Source organism: Epinephelus fuscoguttatus, linkage group LG14, assembly GCF_011397635.1.
Source record: "Epinephelus fuscoguttatus linkage group LG14, E.fuscoguttatus.final_Chr_v1".
Lineage (NCBI taxonomy): Eukaryota > Metazoa > Chordata > Actinopteri > Perciformes > Serranidae > Epinephelus > Epinephelus fuscoguttatus.
The window spans coordinates 9,279,316-9,298,896 of record NC_064765.1 but is presented as its reverse complement, the minus strand read 5'-3'; the positions used below and the strand labels follow the sequence as shown (position 1 = coordinate 9,298,896).

Genomic DNA, 19,581 nt, shown 5'->3' with positions numbered 1-19,581 from the left:
GGAAAAGAGAAGCTTTAACATGTGACACAGACCGTGATCGAGTTTAATCAGATGATTCGGCTTGTTTATTTACTGCTCTCACAGCACTCTGGTTCTTCAGAAACTTCCTCATATAGACGCAGAACCACAGACAGCAGAGGATTTTCTCAGAGTGACGTGAAAGCAGAGGTGCAGGGTGGCAACTCACCGCACAAAAATGATGGAAAGGAAAAAGGGAGGGAGTTACGGGTGTGACATTCCTTCTTGACGTGTCCTCTGGGAACCTGAGGCGGAGCACACAGGTGTTCAGTTCAGAGTGTGTTCATGTGCCCTGCAGCTACAGTGATCTGAGTAACAGTGATATGGTTTTACATGACTGCGGAGCATTTTATGTCAGGTTCTTTTCAGATAAAGTCATAGATGACTGGTATTCTTACCAAAGGAGGTAAAACAGACTTGAGCGAGTGACTGAAAAAGCTCACGGAGAGCAGCAGAATATTTACAGAAGGAAATTGAAGACATTTGTTTAAATCATTGGCAGATAAAACGGCACAAAAATAATTCTCAACTTGACAGAATGTCAGAAAACCAGCAGCACGAGACAAGGCCAAAAAACTAATGTAAATGATTGAACAAAAATGTGCCTCCGGTCCAGATGGTAAAATAAAGCTCAGCAGACACTGCAGCTGAACAGAAAAGTGCTAAAAGGAAGAAGAAAAGAGCCAAGTATGAGCAGAGGAGTATTTTTAAGATGGAAAACATTCTGGTCCTTCACACTGCTCACCTAAATATTTAGTAGATGCTTATAAAAGTCGAGTGTAGAACCAGCCTCCAGCCAAACGCTCATATATTGGTGAGAAAAGCCGAGCTCAGACTGTAACCACAGCCGCAGGGTGCAACCACAACGTGAGCCACTTTGCTGTGGCTACATCCATTTATAATACTACTACTACTAGATATTAAAGTCAGTGCATAAAGTCAGCTGTACTTTAAGGGGCCGTTCACCCCGAAACAAAAGAGAAACATATTCTTCCTCTTACTTGTAGTGCTGTTTATCAATCTAGATTGTTTGTGTGAGTTGCAGAGTCTTTGAGATTTCGGCCACAGAGAGAGTTATTGTGTCAAGCAAGGGAGTTCAAGTATCTCAGGGTCTTGTTCAGGAGTGAGGGTAGAATGGAGCGTGAGATGGATCAGCAGTTTGGTGCAGCTTCTGCAGTGGTCAGTCAAACCGTTGTCATTAAGGCGGCTGAGGCAGAAGGCAAAGCTTTCGATTGACTGGTCCATCTACATCCCAACCCTCACCTATGGTCATGAGCTCTGGGTAGTGACCGAAAGAATGAAGTCGTGGATACAAGCGGCTGAAATGAGTTTCCTCCGTGGGGTGTCTGGGCTCAGCCTTAGAGGTAGGGTGAGGAGCTCAGACATCCACACGGAGCTCGGAGTAGAGCCGCTGCTCCTTTGCATCAAAAGGGGTCAGTTGAGGTGGTTCAGGCATTTGATCAGGATCCTCCTGGGCGCCTCCTGTTAGAGGTGTTCAGGCATGTCCCACTTGTAGGAGGCCCTGGGGCAGACCCAGAACACACTGGAGGGACTACATATTTTATCTGGCCTGGGAATGCTTTGGGGTCCCCCAGGAGGAGCTCGGAAGCATTGCTGGGGAGAGGGACGTCTAGAGTACCCTCGAACGGGCCCCGGATAAGTGGAAGAAAATGGATGGATGTCTTCTGAGTATAACTGAACTAGATGGCGCTCAACATCAATGTCTCTTTCCAGAAGTCATGACCTGGTTACTCAACATAATCCACAGACCTTGATGACAGAAGTTTCTTGTAGGAACTAGTTTCTCCCTGCCAAACTACACCTGCCAACCGTATCACTATGCACTTCTCATTCGTTTCGGCCGCATGTATCTACAATCTCATTCTTTCGGTCACTACCCAGAGCTCATGACCGTAGGTGAGGGTAGGGATGTAGATGGACCAGTAAATCAAAAGCTGCACCTTCTGGCTCAGCTCCGTCTTCACCATGATGGTCTGGCGCAGTGCCCACATCACTGCAGACGCCGCACCAAACTGCCAATCCATCTCAGCCTCCATTCTACCCTAACTAAAGAACAAGACACTGAGATACTTGGACTCCTTCGCTGGAGGCAGTAACTCAACAAAACAACTGTTCTTTAGTACTTTTACCAAAGTGAAGTTTTAAATGTTGGACTTTTACTTGTAACAGAGTATTTCTTCACTGTGATGTTACTACTTCACTTGAGTAAAAGTTCTGAATACTTTTCCCACCACTGGCTGCCAGCCCTTTCCTTCCCTATATGGTTCTTTAAAAGACACATGTATGTATAAGACCCGAGCACATCCCCCCACTCTGCGGCTCTGTCAAAACTTACCTTAAGCGACAGCTTTAAGTGGAACCATCTGTTAACAAAGTCTAATAACAGTTCAGACGAGGAGCAGGAGCTGTGTCGGGGTCAGACTGTCATGTCATGTCAGGAGCGTGTTTGATCCACATTATGAGACGATGAGCGCTGCGATAAGATCTGGTGGTTTCGTGCCATACATTGACCCCCCCAGGGTTCCTCTGCCTCAGTTAATCTGTGTGTACATGTTCTGTATATATGGAAAGTTTTGTCCAAAGAAACGGAGCAGACTTAAACTTCTAAACATCCTTCTGTTTTGTCCTTCAGTACATTTTGTCTGGGTCAGATGACTTCAACCTCTACATGTGGAAAATCCCAAAGGACCCAGAAGCAGGTGAGTTACTGAATATGTCTGCACTGACTGCACATTTATGTGGACGTATGCTGATGCATAGTAAGTTTTGGGTCTCCACATGTCAGAAGAGTAGAGGTGTTTCAATACCAGCATCATAAATACCTCCAATACTATCTAAAATGCTGGATCAGATATGGGCGAAGGTGCAGCTTCTAATAGTTTCCTTTTTTTTCTGTGACTAAATGACCAATGAAGTCTTGCCGACCAATGACCTCTCTGGTCGACTAACGTTTGGTCGATTGTTAGGGGGCAGCCCTAGTTAGTATTACACTGCTGTTAACATTTTTCAAAAAAAATAGTATGGGATTGGTACTCGTATCGGCCGACCTGCAGGTTCAGGTATGGAAATCAATTTATGGAAGTTAAAAATGGTGTTAGAACAAGATGTCATTTAGCTCCCATGATGTGAATGTTTCTTTTGTCTCTCTGCTAAATACTTTTTTTTATAGTTTTATTTTGTGTTTTTGGTTTGTTTAAGTTCACACTGTTCATCAGGAAGTCAGGGTTCATAAACAGACGTACCACGGCTTGCAAATACTTGCTCTAAGGACAAGTTTTGTGACCTGTCATCCTGCGAGATTAAAGATTTCAGTGGCGTCAGACTAGGCAAAACAAACCCGACTGACCTCCAGAGAGTTGTTTTTGCTCTCTGAACTTGATTCATCAAATCAAACATGTTTAATATCATCTCAGTTTTTAAGATTTTTTTTAGGGCATTTTTTGCCTTTAATTGACATGACAGTGAAGCGTGAGGGGGGGGGGGGGGAGAGACATGCCGCAAAGGGCCACAGGCTGGACTCGAACCCGGGCCGCTGCGGTAACAGCCTTGTACATGGGGCGCCTGCTCTACCACTAAGCCACCGACGCCCCAATATCATCTCAGTTTTTAAAGTCTTATCTGATGCAAATACTAAAGTTCAATGACATGAACATTGTTAACAACCAATAGCTGCACTCTCTCCAGCACCAAACAGGAAGCAGCAAAGCAGGTAGACAGTAAACATTGGGGGGGGTGGACTTCGGGGAGGCTCAAGAACATGAACAAGTCTCGGTTCTCTTGTACTGTGGAAAAGGAGGAGAAACTGGTGATGTTGTGGAGAGAATAAGAGTTTGTGTTTAATTCAGTGTATATCTGAGCACGTATTTTAGTGAGAAATCTTTAATTTGAAATGGTTCGACCTCTCATTCACACAGTCTCCTCCCACTGAAACGGGTTGTCTACCGGTCCCAAGAAAGTCTTAAATTGTCTTAAATTAAGTTTTATAAATATAAGGCCTTAAAAAGTCTCAAAATGTCTTATATTAACTTTTCTTATATAAGGCCTAAAAAAGTCTTAATTTGTATTGAATTGAGTTTTCTTAATATAGGTCTTAAATTAAGTTTTCTTATATGAGGCCTAAAAAAGTCTTACATTGTCTTAAATTAAGTTTTCTCAGTATAAAGTGTTAAAAAGTATTTGATAAAGTTTTCTTAATATAAGGTCTTAAAAAGTCTTAAAATGTCTTCAATTAAGTTTTCTTAATACAAGGTCTTTAAAAGTTGTTACTTGTCTTAAATCAAGTTTTCTAAATATAAGGCCTTAAAAAGTCTTTAATTAAATTTTCTTAATATAAGGCCTTAAAAAGTCTGAAATTGTCTTAAATTAAGTTTTCTTAGTATAAGGCCCTAAAAAGTCTTTAATTAAGTTTTCTTAATATAAGGCCTTAAAATGTCTGAAAATGTCTTATATTAAGTTTTCTTATATAAGGCCTAAAAAAGTCTTTAATTAAGTTTTCTTATATAAGGCCTAAAAAAGTCTTAAAATGTATTAAATAAAGTTTTCTTAAAATAAGGCCTTAAAAAGTCTCGAAATGTCTTAAATTAAATGTTCTTAATATAAAGCCTTAAAAAGTCTTAAATTGTCTTAAATCAAGTTTTCTTGATATAAGGTCTTAAAAAGTCTTATATTGTGTTAAATTAAGTATTCTTAATGCAAGGTCTTTGAAAAGTCTTAACTTTAACTTGGTTATATCTGTAGACACCCTGTAAAATAGTGCAGCTAACCAACGGAAGCTGGTAGCAAGCTGAGGCGACAAAATCTGAAATTTAGAGTTTGTACACAGATACAGTTTATCTTATTGATTATATTGATGCGGAATTGACAAGAAAACTGTCGACATATGATGCTTTTTATCTTGTGTTTCTAGAGTTCTGTGGTTTTGTGAACACTTAAAGAATTGTTAATATTTCATATTTCTTAAAGGGGGTTTGGTGTAGGCATTGGTTCAGTTTAAGTTCTTACTTGTGTCCAACTTTTCCTGAGTGTGAATGTTGTCACCTGTCCAGACAAACTAAAAAACGAAAGGTAAATGCTGAAATGTTTAAACTGATTGCTCCACATGGACCTACAGTGAACAGGCCTCAGATGTAATTATTCTGGAAAGAAAATTCCAAAAATGCAGCACTCCAGGAATGTGGCCGTTCATAGCTCCACCTGACACATTTATGGAGTTTCTCACACTGAAAATATGTGCACTGGGCCAGTTATGTGTCAGACTAATGGGTATTTCAGTCTGTATTCTCAGATTAAATAATCATGGCTGTCTCTGTAAAGCTGGATGTGTTTGTTTGAACAAATGCTTGACATAGTGTTGTATCTCTGTGACTATGAGCTCATGTGTTTGTCTGCTGGTGTCACATTAAACAAACCCACATCGTTTTCTTCCTCCAAGGCGGCCCTGGTCGTGTGGTCAACGGGGCTTTCATGGTCCTGAAGGGTCACCGCTCCATTGTGAACCAGGTCCGCTTCAACCCTCACACCTATATGATCTGCTCCTCTGGCGTGGAGAAAGTCATCAAGGTTAGTAAAGAAACAATATTGCTGTGTTTTTAAAGGGTAAGTTCAGTGTTTTCAAACCTGGACCCCATTTACCAGTGTTGTCTAAGTAATTAATGAGAGTAATGACTTTTTAAATTGGTCCAGTATTGAGTGACAGCACCACAGCAGGCAGCCACAAAACAGGCTGCAGTGTAACCACATGGGGCATGCACACACTGTCAATTTACATCCACTGTAAGTGTTTTTTTTGCCACTGACAGGCTCAGATTGTTATTAGAAGTGTTTGACAACATCATGGAAAGGATCCCTACAGAGATAGATCTTTCTGTTCAAGAGTAAGATCCTTTTTGTTAAACCAGAAACAGCCCTGAAAATGCTGTTGCAAAACCCACCAGACTCCATTTAGATAAACAGTGATTTAATCACTGTAAAACACACTTCATTCAAAGTTGACAGAAATGAAATAAAACTTTTGAAGTGGGTTTGGTTTGTCTTTCCACTGTTCCAATAATCACCAACTCTGGTTGGGTTGAAATAAACCCTTAATTCACCCAGTTAGATGTGAAAATATGCTGACTCTATACACGCTAAAAACACTTGATTTAAATGGAGTTTGGTGGAATTGGTGATTCCGATTTTAGGGCTGTTTCTGCCGAGTCAAAATGGATCTTACTCTTTAACAAAAAGGTCGCAGCTTGTCTTGGCGCTGCCAGCTGCAGCTCTTCAGAGGCCATTTACACGTTGCCGGCTATTTTCATAAACGGACATTTCACCGTCTCCGTTTTCAAAAAATTCTTCGTTTACACTTACCCGTGTATATATACACAAGAGCATGCCAAACCTGTAGGTGGCAGTGTAACGAGAAGCTCAAGCCTTCCATGTATCCATTGTCACCATAGCAACATAGGTCGCACTTTTGACACAGGCGCAAGTTCCGGCGCATACTGTGACGTCGGCTGCCTATAACTCCGTCTGTCTCCGTTTATCTCAGTTTACATGCAAACGCGCAACCGGAGTTTTCCAAAATCTCCATTCTGGCCGGAGTTTTTAGAAAGACTCGTTTTCAGAGGAGAAATCTCCGTTTGCGTGTAAACAAAGGGCACAAACGAAGGAAGATGTCTCCGTTTCTCACAATCACCATGTACGTGTAAACGGCCTCTCAGCTGACCCTTCGCTTAGTCCCACCACTGGACTCAGACTGGCCAATCATAACGTAGCATCAGGCTGGCTCAGTCCAGGGTCCGACAACAACACAGCTGTGCTCCATTGACTCTAATGCAGTCGTTTCAGATTTCCTTCATTTTCAGGCTGGTTTTGTGGATTTGGAGCTAAATGTTGTGCCTGGGGCACGTCGTGTATTAATGATACTCGTTACCTGGAGAGGTTGGAAAAAGATATACATTTCTTCCCTGTTCCAAAACCAAAATCAAACCCTGAAAAGTGTAGGGTTAGCTAGCTAGCTACTGAAGATATAGCCTACTGAATGTATACACATGCTGCTTTTGCTTTTTAATGATTATAACAGTGAAACAAAGACCGACCCTGCTGTACAGGAACCAGTGAAGGGAAGCAGGGAAACTTTGCTGATATTCAACCAGCTGTGTGTCATCACAGTGTGCGCTGATGACCGTTGTTTGACTTCATCTGGAGATCCCTGCCCATCCGGCAGCACGTAGTGAAGCCAAACAGTGTTCATCTGCACACACTGTGATGCCACACAGCTGGTTCAATATCAGCAAAGTTTCCCTTTATATTCATTGTCTTGTGTGGCGATCAGCAGTGATGTGGTGGTTCACTTTTATACTGTGATCTGTAGCCTATAGTTCGGCTTTAGCTTCTAACTATCTTTGTCTTTTTAACCTGTTGTTGCTGCTGAGTCAGTTTGACATCCTGGATATATCCTTCAAACACAGACTGTAGACCCCTCTGTCTGCTTCTCTCTGGAATCACTGGTTCAGTTTTCCAAAAATACGATAGTATTTCTTCAGGGAGTGCAATTAGGGGCGGGGCTCACTGACAGGTCAATCTGGACTAATTTTAAAACATTTTGTTCCCAATAGTCACTTAGACATATAAACATGGGAACATGGGGTCCAGGTTGAAAAATACTCTACTTACCCTTTGAGAAAGAAAGTTAAAAGGAGCAAAATTATCATTTGTATATCAATTACTCACTCTATAGTGCATTGAATTAGTTAAGAAATCTTTTTTCACATGCCTCTGTGGTGAACGAGGAATCCAAAAACTGAGAAAATTCTCAGTGAATTGGAGTAAAGGGGGGCAGCTTCTAAGAACTGCAAAACAAATCAAAACATCCATTTGCCCATGCAGTATAATCAACGTTCATTTATCCAGTTGTGTGCTCAGTACTTCTCAAACACATCCACTTTTGTTAAATACTTACTTTTTAAAACACGCACAGACAGACGAGTAGCATGCCTAGACAAATGCGAGTGTTTAAACGCTGCTCAATGGAATGCACGAGCCGAGTTAAACATGCACTTGCCCAGGCGCGCTACTTGTAAAAGAAAGAATTCAGTGTAACACAGGCTGAGTAATTGATACACGAATGATCATTTAAGACATCTGTGTTTTTTGGGGCCTAGAGGTGAGGTACAGAGAGGTAAATCTTCTGTTCGCTGCAGTGGTTGGAGAAATTGTTCTATAAGTGGACAGACTAAATGTGAGTCTGTGTCCTCAGACAGTAGACATACCCTTAAGTGAGACATTGATCTCCAATGACACCACGCAGCAACTGACTGAGCTGCGACTTCCCTCCGTGGAGTGGGGAGTGAAAAAAGATGGATTTCCCCCATTATTGACTGTCGTCTGTGACAGATGACGTTGGGCAGCGTTCAGAAACTAGGTCATGGGAAGATATGAATGGTTCCACAGATACAGTGTTTCTGAAACCAGATCCAGACTGTGATCGACTGCCAGGATTTAAAAAGTCTCGGTATCCTGGATCTAATACTGAAGGCTTTATAAGCAAAAGAGTAAATCAAGTGTTATTGCTAAAGCTGTCGCTGTATTACAGCTCGTATTAGGCTGCAACAGCAGTTTTATTTTGTAGTTAAAATTAAAAGCAGTTTGTTGTGATCTGTTGACTTCTTTGACACGAGCCTGCCTTTTCAAAAAATACTGCTCACAATATTAAGATTTTGTGCATTTGAAATAACAGTCATATCACAGAGCTGCTGCGCTCCTTCCTGTGTCATAATTCCTTTTCAGTGAAAGCTCTCTGAGTCACTGTGTTCCTGGTGCTGACCTGATGAATAAACCAGGCAGCGTGTAAAGTTGCCTGAATGTGTCGCTGATTTTGACTGACTCAGCTGAGCATTATCAGTCAGTTATTTTGTGCAGCTCATAGAAACCAAACACATGTTGTTTGTTATCCTTTACTCCTATCAATGAGCAGCTCACTCCCACTCAGCTGTTCTCACTATGTTCTGTGGCTGAAAATGAGTGCAGGAAGAAAAATAAAGAGCAGCTCTGGTCTCCTGTTTGGCTTGCAAATTAGACCAAAACCAGGGTTACAGTAATAAGGTTATCTTGACCAAGCCTTTGGATAGCATCATATTAACTAATTAATTTAAAAGTTATCATGTATACATATGTAAGCTTTGACAAGGTGTTCACGGAGCTGTGGCTTTGTAACAAAATAATAATTATGAGAGGAAATAATTTTCTACATTTTTAAATTCACATAATTTAGACTTGGTCATCAGTTTTCAGTCACTACCTCCTCTGTCAGTCTCAGTCATAATAACGGGGACAATTAAAGCTACAAAAACATTACTCCTTATTTGCTGAAACTGTCATTATATCCACACAGTAGGGCATGAGACAGATAATCTGTGGAGAAAAAATGACTTTCCTCTTCCTCCTCCTAGTACTCTTAATGGCATTGCTAAAATCCACCGCACCTGAATGAAATAACCAATCAGAGCCGAGGATTCTCTAAAGCAGCTGTCAGTCATGTCAGTCACTGCTTGTGAACTGCAGTCAAACTGTTAAACTAGGCAGTGCTGATCAAATATGAACCAAGATACTGTTACTGCATTGCCCGTTTCTCGTCTCTGATGTTTCCAGAAACATATTTTAGTGTACTGTTTAGCTGTAAAATGAGACTGTTTGCTCTAGCCTGTGGTTGGTGCTTTGTTTTGAGTCTAATAACATCTGCATGCATCTATAACTTCTCATTCCAACTCTAAACCATTTCATACCTGCCCACTTGAGTAAAAAGTTGCCCAGCTGGGTGGAAAAAATGCCCAATCTGGCAACAGTGCATCCAGTAGTTGTTTCTACACATGATAAATGACTCGACACACCCAACACGATACGTCACACTGACTCTATTGTCGTCCTGTCACGCTGATATAATAGTTTATGTTTGCACAAATATATTTCGTTGAAGGAGGTTAGATTTGTTAGCAAGCAACTCGATTACCACTTTTGTCCAAGAATACAATAAAGCTTGTTAATTATAGTTTGATTTAAAGGCCCAGACACACCAACTTACTGACTTACTTAAGCCCTTTGCTACTCAAGGGAGCATCGGCCGTTGACGAATGTCTTCCATTTCACTCGGTTGTTGGTGGTTTGCTCTAAATCCCCCCATCTGAGCCCACTCCAAGACATTTCTGTCTGGAAACCTCTTCTCCGGTGTTCTTGGGGCAACCAGACACACCAAACTCACTTAAAAAACTACAAACATTGAACGTCGACCACAGCCAACAGCTAGCTAGCCATACGTTCTGTGCCAATGTGAGATGAAGTAACTCTTCATACCCAGAACAAACGGTATTTACAGTGTGCTTGTAAAAAAATAACACAAACAATTATGAACTGATTCTGCTCAATGGCTAAAAAAAATAATAATAACAAATTTGTTTTGATCTCACGCCCTCTTGACTTCTGTCTTTTGTTTACTTTCCTCATTTTATTTTCTCCACTTTTGCACTGAGCTTAACTGCCAGTCAGAATGATTGGCAGTTAAGCTCAGTGCAACGTGCTGAACTGGCCGAAACACAGTCAACAATTGCCGACAAGTGCCAACGGTATGGGACAGACTGCAGAAATTAGGGTGACAGACGCTCATTGACAGCCCAAAATTGGCCAACAATTGACTGTCAGCTTGCTGTGTCACATATCTAAAATGTTCTCTTATTTTCTCTGTCTTTGAATATACGTACTCCTCTGATTGAGAACTCTATCATGTTAAGGTAATCAGGAAATGTGGTTTCTTATTCAGATTTTTTTTTTTTTTGGTCGTCACAAACATTCTAAAAATCAATGTAAAAGAAGAAACCATTCACACAAAAGCATCTGCACACTGGTAGGAGAGATTCAGCATCTTCTTTGTCAGGACAGTAACACAATCTCTGTGTTTTGTACATTTTACTGCACAGAGTGAAAGGTGATACAGGTCCAGGTGTTCTGTAATAAAAGGCTATAAATAAGAAAGGATCTGTCAAACTGACCTGAAACTTCCCTTCTCTCTGTTCATTTTTCATCCTGTCATTCTGCCTTTTTATTGTGCAACTTAATGTCTTTTTTCTTTGTCTCCTTACTCTCCCTTCACTATCCTGTCCTCGTCACGTCATTCCTCTATCTACAACTCCTTTCTCCATCTGTCTCAGGTGTGGAGTCCCTACCAGCAGCCCGAGAGTCTTGGTGACCTGGAGGGCCGTGTGGAGGACAAGTCCCGCAGCCTCTACACCCACGAGGAGTACATCAGCCTGGTGCTCAACAGCGGCAGCGGTCTGTCCCACGACTACGTCAGCCAGTCCATCCAGGAGGACCCGCGCATGATGGCTTTCTTCGACTCACTGGTGCGTCGAGAGATCGAGGGCTGGAGCTCCGACTCTGACAGCGACCTGAGCGAGGAGGCCATCATGCAGCTCCACGCTCGGGGACGTCGCACCACGAGAGCCACTCCAACAGCTCCCACCACTGTCTCTGCTGCTGGTCATCACAGTGACTCGGATAACTCGTCGTCCTCCTCGCTGGCTGGACCTGATGCCTCAGGAGGGGAAGAGCACGTTGAAGCAGAGGTGGAGGAGCGGCCGAGGAGGCGCAGCCGGCATCAGCGGCATCAATCTGGATTCCTTGTGAACGAAGACTCAGACTCAAGTGAGTTTTGGCTCGACCCCATGCCACGGCCTCGCTCCCCGAGTCCCAGGGACAACTCCACGCTGTCCAGCCCCACCTCCTCGCCTTCACTTCCTGCCGGAGCCTCCAGCTCCTCAACATCAACTTCCAGCTCCAGCAGTGACGACGAGGAGCGGCGTAGCGCGGTGAGGCGGCGCAATGTCATGAGGCGACGACGCATGCATGTCGTCTCCAGAGCTGGGGATCGACCCGAGTCTGTGCAGGCTCTGTTTTCAGCCATCGACTCCTGCAGTTACCCGTCGATATCGATCGATGACCTGTCTTCCTCTTCCTCAGGAGAGGTACAGAACTCCCTCCAAATCAAGCCCGGCGCTGGCGGAGCCAGAGATGAGGAAAAATGTCTGAGCCCTTCTGACTTTGTGTGTCTGAGCCCAGTAATGTCCCCTGAGAGCCAAGAACACGAGGAAGGGAGTGACAGGACTGAGCTAGAAAGACATCCAGCTGCGTCTCCGCACTCACTGGACGGACACAGGACTGAAGAACGGGCCGCTGCAGAGATGGCTTTGGACAGCTCTGACAGCGGAGAGGCCTGTAGCAGCTCGGTGGCGTTATACAGTAACTCTCCGAGCCGACACAGCCCAGGAGTGAACGGGCAACACCGGACTGTAGCACCTTATGTCAGAGAGAACCCCCATGTCTCCTCAGAATCAGAGGAAGAGACTGGCGTCACACCTGAAGACACCAGGCCGCAGAGGGAAAAGAGCCTGGCACAGAGCGCCCTGAAACGGACTCACGTGGGGTCAGAGGAGGGCGAGACAGGCTCGTCACCCTCTGAGAAGAAGTTAAAAACATAATGACACCTCTTTCTCATCCCGGGAGGAAATCATTTGTTAACAGACTTGATTTAGGAATTGGGTTTTTTATGGGTTTTTACAACTCAGCTTTTTTATTTTGCGTCTTGTAGTCATGTGACATGTCATATGAACTCAGCAGGAGCAGAAGACGTTAAAGAACTAAAAAAGAAAGAAAGAAAGCGTGGCTTTGTTTTTGAACAAACAAATTGGACGTCATCATTGTTTTGGTCAAACCATAGATGACATTAAAAGATAGAAAATATAAAACATGCTAAATATTGTTGATAACAATGGAATTTTAAGTGAAACTCATTTATTTTCATGCTGTGTTTCTTTCTCATGCTCTGGTTGTTGCAGACAGCTCCACCCAGGATTTGGAGCTTCTCCAGCCATAACAAAAAAGGTCTTATGGAGGACAAAAGCTTTGCAGCATTTTAATTTCCGTGGTTTCACACTGAGCGTAAATCTGATTGGGCTTATTTTTTATTTTTAAGCGATTCTCGGCTGCTTCAGGGTGTCTGAAGAATTGACTGCGTCTGTGTGGAACGCCATTTGTTTAAGCTGTGCGTTGAAATAATGCTTTTCAGTGTCTCCACCAATTGTTTTTTTGTCTCATTATCCAGCCCCTGGGTACCATTACAAGCCAGCGCTCGCTTTTGTTTTCTTGCAATTAAAGAATAATTTGTTCTCTCAGTGACAACACCAGAAACTTCTTCCTGAGGCTTCGCTGATTCACACCAGAGTTTGATTGGTCACACTGTTTCTGACACACGTCTGTCTGACATGATGGAAGTTATTTTGCTGTAGATTTTTGGGTCCTTCACTACCCACTTGCTGACAGAGTTACCATGGCAACGCAGCTTCAACTCTCCTCTGAAAGAAATGTGTTCAGCTGTCTGTGACCTTGAGCAACCAGTGTTGGCCAGAGTAGAATATTTTATTGACTAAACTAAAAGCTGTCTTCATTAGGAGAATGATTAAGTCAGTTATTATCAGTCTGCCTCTCTGAATAAAACATAAAACATCACAGAGCGTTAAAAGAGGATTCAGATATCACCAATAGTTCACGCCCATTAAGGAAAAACATGCTTTTTTGTGTGGATAGTGAGCAAAAGGAGGATGTATTCTTGGATTCTGGGATTCAAAAAAATGTATTTAAAGCAGTCGACAAAACAAGTTTACCACAAGGTCAGTTTAACAGCCCTTTGAAGCTTTTGATCATATCACATGATCTACCCCTCTTCCATATTGGCTTAAAGAGATGTGCCGATTTTCAACCAGCTTGTATCACAACAATGTGGGTGGTATGTGCAGGTGGACTATGTTAAACTTCCTTCCATCTTGCCAGCGTCTAGATTTCTCCGCTCATCCATCCATTTTTATCCCTTTATCCGAGGCCAGGTCATGGGGGAAGCAGGCCTCCTACCATTGGGACGTGCCTGGAACACCTCCAACAGGTAGCACCCAGGAGGCATCCTGATCAGATGCCCGAACCACCTCGAGCATCGGCTCTACCCTGAGCTCCCTCCGGATGTCTGAGCCCCCCCCTCCCCCAATCTCTAAGCCCCACCCCACTGAGGAAACTCATAACTCATTCCAGCCACTTGTGTCCACAATCTCATTCTTTCGGTCACTACCCACAGCTCATGACCATAGGTGAGGGTTGGGACGTAGATGGGCAAGTAAATCACAAGCTTCACATTCCGGCTCAGCTCCCTCTTCACCATGACGCTCCCGTCCCTGGCCCCATCTCTCAGCGAAAATCTGCCAACATGTCACCAGTCCAATTTTTGCTGGCTCTGGTGCTGTAACTGGAACTACAGATAAACCACTTATTGATATGTAAAGAGCGTGGAGTAATGGCATCCTGAGCAGAGAATGAAGTCACACTCCTTCTCTGTGTGATGTTCTCCGAGTGTCTCTGTTCTTTGTCGTGGTAGATGGTGTTGTGGCTCATGCATGGCGAGCTAATCCCTGCCATTGTGCACAACACTCATAGAGCGGTTACCGCTGATAATGCCGTCCTGACCCACGTTGGAGGAATGGCATTGTTGCAGAAGCGTAATGCCCACCCTCCAGTTCCCCCCCAAGTTAACACTGTTAGCTCTGTCAGCACTGTTGCAGTTGTTAGTACTGTTTGCACTGTTAGCACCGTTAGCTGCTAGCGCCGGCTCAGTCACCACCATACTGGGAGTCGTGTCCAGGCAATCTCGGCTCAGACTCCGAACCACAGATATGCTCTGAATGTCGTAGACAGCTTCTTTAAATGTAGAAATAATAATCAGTCCAAATAGTTTGCAATAGAATTCAACAGTGAATCATGTCCACCAGGGACATAGACAAGATTTTGGACATACTAAGGTTCTAAGTATGTGGTCCACCAATGTAAACTCCCCCCACCCAACAGAAGGACAAAAGAAAATTTGGATTTTGTCCTATTTAATGCATTCAATTGATTAAATATATTTTCTGTAAACATATTGAACTAACTGCAGCTTTAAAACTCATTTGCATGACCAGACATAAAAGTAAATCCTCTTTAGCTAGCTAATTATTTTGCTATCTGAAAAACCAAAAGTATTTTTTAAAAATCCCTTAATGCTTCTATGTATTTAATCTAAAAAAAAATCTGGATTTGGTTATTTAAATCCCCACAATTTTTTTGAAAGCATCTTTGAGTATCCTAAAAAGTACTATATGAATCCAGTGTATTATAATTATTATTATTATTATTATTATTATTTTTATTTTTTTTTTATTTTTATTTTTTTTTTTTAAATTCCCAGAAATATTACATTAAACACGAACTCCGTGTTCCACGTTTGGGATTTGGTCACTGTAATAAATCACAATTAATCAGGTGACTCAAAATAAGTGGATATCAGGTAAATTTTCCAATGCACACGTACACCAAAGAGAAAAAACAAAACAGAATTTCAAGCCATCGTGAGGTGAATAACCATAAATGGACGAGTATCTGTTTGTCTGATAATCTGGCCACACCCCCTCAGATTCCCCAGATGCGTAATGATTGTCCATTACAACACATGATGTCATCCCGTCTGAGGAAACAACGATGCCGGTTGTGTCCTGTCTACGTTCTGAACGACGGCACCCTCCTGCCAGACAAAGCAGACGGCCAGAGGGCATACCAGTGGTTGTTGGAAAAGATTACAAAGAAAGGAAAACGCACCACACGGCATCACGGCCTCACAGGCTGGCGGTGCAGCGGTAATCTGAGGGCAGGCAAACATGCAGCTGAGGGTTATCGAGTTGTTTGCACTGCTCTCTTGTCAAAATAATTTCCTTGACTTCTTAGAACTTCTCAGCGTGGCCGTCACTTATCTGCAGGAAGTAGACACCCTTCATTTAACCCCAATGCTTCCCCTGGGACCAGTATTCAAATAGGGATATTGTACACTTCGTGGTTGTTTACATTTTGACTGAAGTGTGTTGGCTGGGCCACGTATGGCTTAATGATTAATTACAGGTTACAGATGCAGAGGTGAATAAGAGTCAGCTTTTTTTTACACTTCAATCAATCAAAAATATCACGACAGTTTAACTTTACAAACTCCCTGAAAGAATTAAGTCATATATCATATATATTTTACTGTTCCCAAACACACTGCTGAAGTGTGTGTTACTGGTCCCATTACAAGAGAGTCAAACCTATTGGTGAACCTACAATAGACTTTTTTTTATCTGTATTTATTCAGGGAAGGTTAACTGCTTCTGTGTGCTCTTTTGCAGCAACACCCTCCTTCATAGGTCACATTCACAGCTGGGAGGGGCCCAGTGCAACCACAGACCTTGAGGATTTCCACTAGAGTGAGCGTGGGTTACGTCAGGGCACCATATTGGTTTGGGAGGGGACACCTTGACTTTTTCAGCCTCTTAAAGTCCATGAAAACCTCATTTCTCAATCTAGTAGGAGTGTTTAGGTCCAACATGAGTACACTATTTTCAAAATTTGATTGTTTCACAACAGAGTTCTCTATCTGTGTTTTTGTCGCCATTTTGCTCACTGGTTTCCAATGGGCGGGGCTCAGTTTGACAGAGGTGATGTCATGTTTACCCCGCACCAATCAGCGATATCTGAATGAAAATTTAAAGGCAGTTGTGGGCTTTTTTGTTTATGGTGCCAATCATACAGTATGTGATCAAACCTCACCCACACGGTCCTGATGAAACCACTCTGTTTTTCAGTGTTTAACTCCAAACTTTAGCTTTGATTCATGCATATTAAAGCATGAATATTTAATGTTACATAGAACATAGACGAAATTTCAAAGCAGTTCACACTCAATGTTAACCTCAAGTGTGATACTGCTCTTACACAACAGTTATTAAAGCACCAGTTAGCAGTATTAAGCAATAACAAATTATAACTTGTTTGTTTATCTAATGATTTATTCGTCTCCGCCAAAACAAACACTTCGGCAACAGGACGGGACTGTTGCCAAGCAACACAAACGTTCTTTTACACTGTGTTGTCATGTTATGTAGATCTACACGTCACCACAGGCAGCCACATTGTATCATCCTACATGTATCTGTTTGTTTCCATGTATTGTGCAACCAGTGAAATAAGAGTCTGCTGTCAGTCGCTTTGGTGACGTGTGATTCCGGTGAGTCAACAGTTTGATCGTACAGTCATGATGCAACGCTGGCTGATGTCATATGAGCACACCTGGGAGTTTGCAATGAAGCATCAAGGCTTCTTTCCTCCTGCTCCTCCTTTTCTGACATCCATCCATTTTCATCCGTATACCTGGGGATGGGTCACGGAGGCAGCAGGTCAAGCAAAGCACCCTAGACGTCTCTCTCCAGCAACGCTTTCCAGCTCCTCCCAGTGTGTTCCCAGGCCAGGTGAAATATGTAATCCCTCCAACGTGTTCTGGGTCTGCCCCGGGGCCTCCTACCAGTGGGACATGTCCGGACCACCTCGAACAGAAGGTGCGCAGGTTTAGTCGGACTTCGAGCACCTTGTCTGGTATGGGTTCACTGGGGCCCCCCCATGGAGCCAGACCTGGGCCTGCTGATCCCTGGTGTCATGGACTGACTCTGGGGATTGGCTCCTTTTCTGGCAACTTCTCGTAATTTAACTCAAATGTTGTTTGTCAAAATATGTTCATCTCTGACGCAAAGGTTCCTATGACGACCGTTAATGTGGGCTAATCAGTGGTTGATGTATTTAACGGTTTACAGCACCTGTAAAGCAGAGTGATTCGTGCATACTTAAAGGTACCAGTGATGTTTTACTCCGTATCAGCACTTGTGGAATACCTCTTGTCCAGTCAGATTACTTGGTTGGAACTAACTGTTGTATGAGTTCTCTTCAAACTTTAGACAAAACATTGACAGTAGAAGAAAAGTCTCAAAATTGATGCGGCAGAACCAGAGATATCATCTTTTGGTAGTCCGCACATTCATCTTCCTTGTCAAAACCCAGCGCCTACATTATCCACAATGCAACTCAACTGCCAACAGTTTTATCAGAGGGTGCTTCTCAAAGTCAAGGATCCTTCAATGGTTGAATTTCAAGGAGGCTATGTCATCGAATCCCGTCAAAGGACTGTTCCAATGTCAAGGATCCTTCGATTTCTACCAAGCATGGAGTCCTTCCTTCAGAAAATTTTCAAGGATACATGTGTGTATCCTCAGCAGGCATTAAGTACCCACAATTCTTTGCACACAATTTGCCCAAAATGAAGGCCTCTTCATGGTTAGGTGGCTCATGCATGGCGAGCTAATCGCCGCCATTCTGCACAACACTCATTGGGCGGTTACAGCCGATAATGCCGTCCTGACCCACGGTCGAAAAATGGTGTCGTTGTAGAAGTGTAACACCCACCCTCAGGTTAACACCGCTAGCTCTGTCAGCACTGCTGCTGTTGTTAGCACTGTTAGCACTGTTAGCTGCTAGCCGCCAGCACAGCCACCTTCATGTTGAGTCTTGTGCAGGCAATCTTGGCTCAGACTCTGAATCATAGATATGTTCTGAATGTTGCATACAGCTTCTTTAAATATAGAAATAATTATCAGTCCAAATAATTTGCAATAGCCAAAGATTTTAGACATATTAATGCTGACTCAAATGACATCACTTGAGGTAGTTCCAAGCAGCTGCCTCTGGAGCCTCAACAAGGCTTGATACAACTTTATTCTTTACACATATGCACGAGCACTCCTCAAGACCTGCACACAGGCAATAAATGTTCATAAAATGGTGGAGTTCCCCTTTAAGATTTGAAACCAAGTTATAAGTCAGATCATGTAATTGACCCCAGCCCTCACCCACTACTGCATCATATTTAAAAAGAGCATAACTCTCCTTTAAGACTGAGTCTTCACATTCTTCATCTCGTGCCTATGGTTTGCTCCTTTTGGCCCCAGATGGTGTTTTGGCTCAAGTTGTTTGACCACAAATCCAAACACATGTACAAGTCAATGGGATTATCCTGGTTGTTCTGCAGTATCCCATACATGGTTCAGCTTTAACAGCAAGGACAGCTATTTAAGAATTCCCCTCCCAACATGACTGGAATACCTTGGGACCTTGCCAGAGCCCAGACAGAGCCAAACGCACCGGCTCTTCACATGACCTGTGAGCCTCAGACAGAAGCAGGCCCGGGCTCCTCTGCACCACTGACTCCTCACAAGATATTCTGGGATTCTGCTGAATAGTATTGTGTTGACGTCAACGAGCTGGACGGGGTGAAATTTTCTCCGGTCTGCCCAAACCAAACTGCGCAGCCCGGAGTGTGCCACCAGAATAATTATACACATTTCAGTGGTTAATTATAATGAGTTAATTGATGCGTTTAATAAGCCATCATTTGCAGTATTGAGAGGAAGAGGCTCTTTTGTCAGCTGGCCAATTAGAGCTCCTGTTGCTGCTCTAACCTCTTTAGTTTTTAGTGTGGTGCTCTGACTCTATGTTCAAGTGACACAATGGAAAAACTCATTAGCAATTTAAATACAAAAGTAACGATTAAAAGCCTCTTTAGCCACGTTAGCGGCATGGCTCCAG

At 43.0% G+C, this 19,581-nt stretch overlaps 1 protein-coding gene across 1 annotated transcript in view; it reads left to right on the top strand.

The window, feature by feature from the left end:
* The window catches only part of dcaf5 (ddb1 and cul4 associated factor 5), a 29,242-nt gene extending 16,007 nt beyond the window's left edge, over window positions 1–13,235 (top strand). The window contains exons 7-9 of the mRNA XM_049595507.1: window positions 2,672–2,738; window positions 5,471–5,598; window positions 11,220–13,235. Coding sequence (XP_049451464.1) covers window positions 2,672–2,738; window positions 5,471–5,598; window positions 11,220–12,545 — 1,521 coding nt within the window. The 3' untranslated portion in view covers window positions 12,546–13,235. The remainder of the gene's footprint in view (window positions 1–2,671; window positions 2,739–5,470; window positions 5,599–11,219) is intronic.
* The last annotated feature ends 6,346 nt before the right edge of the window (window positions 13,236–19,581 follow it).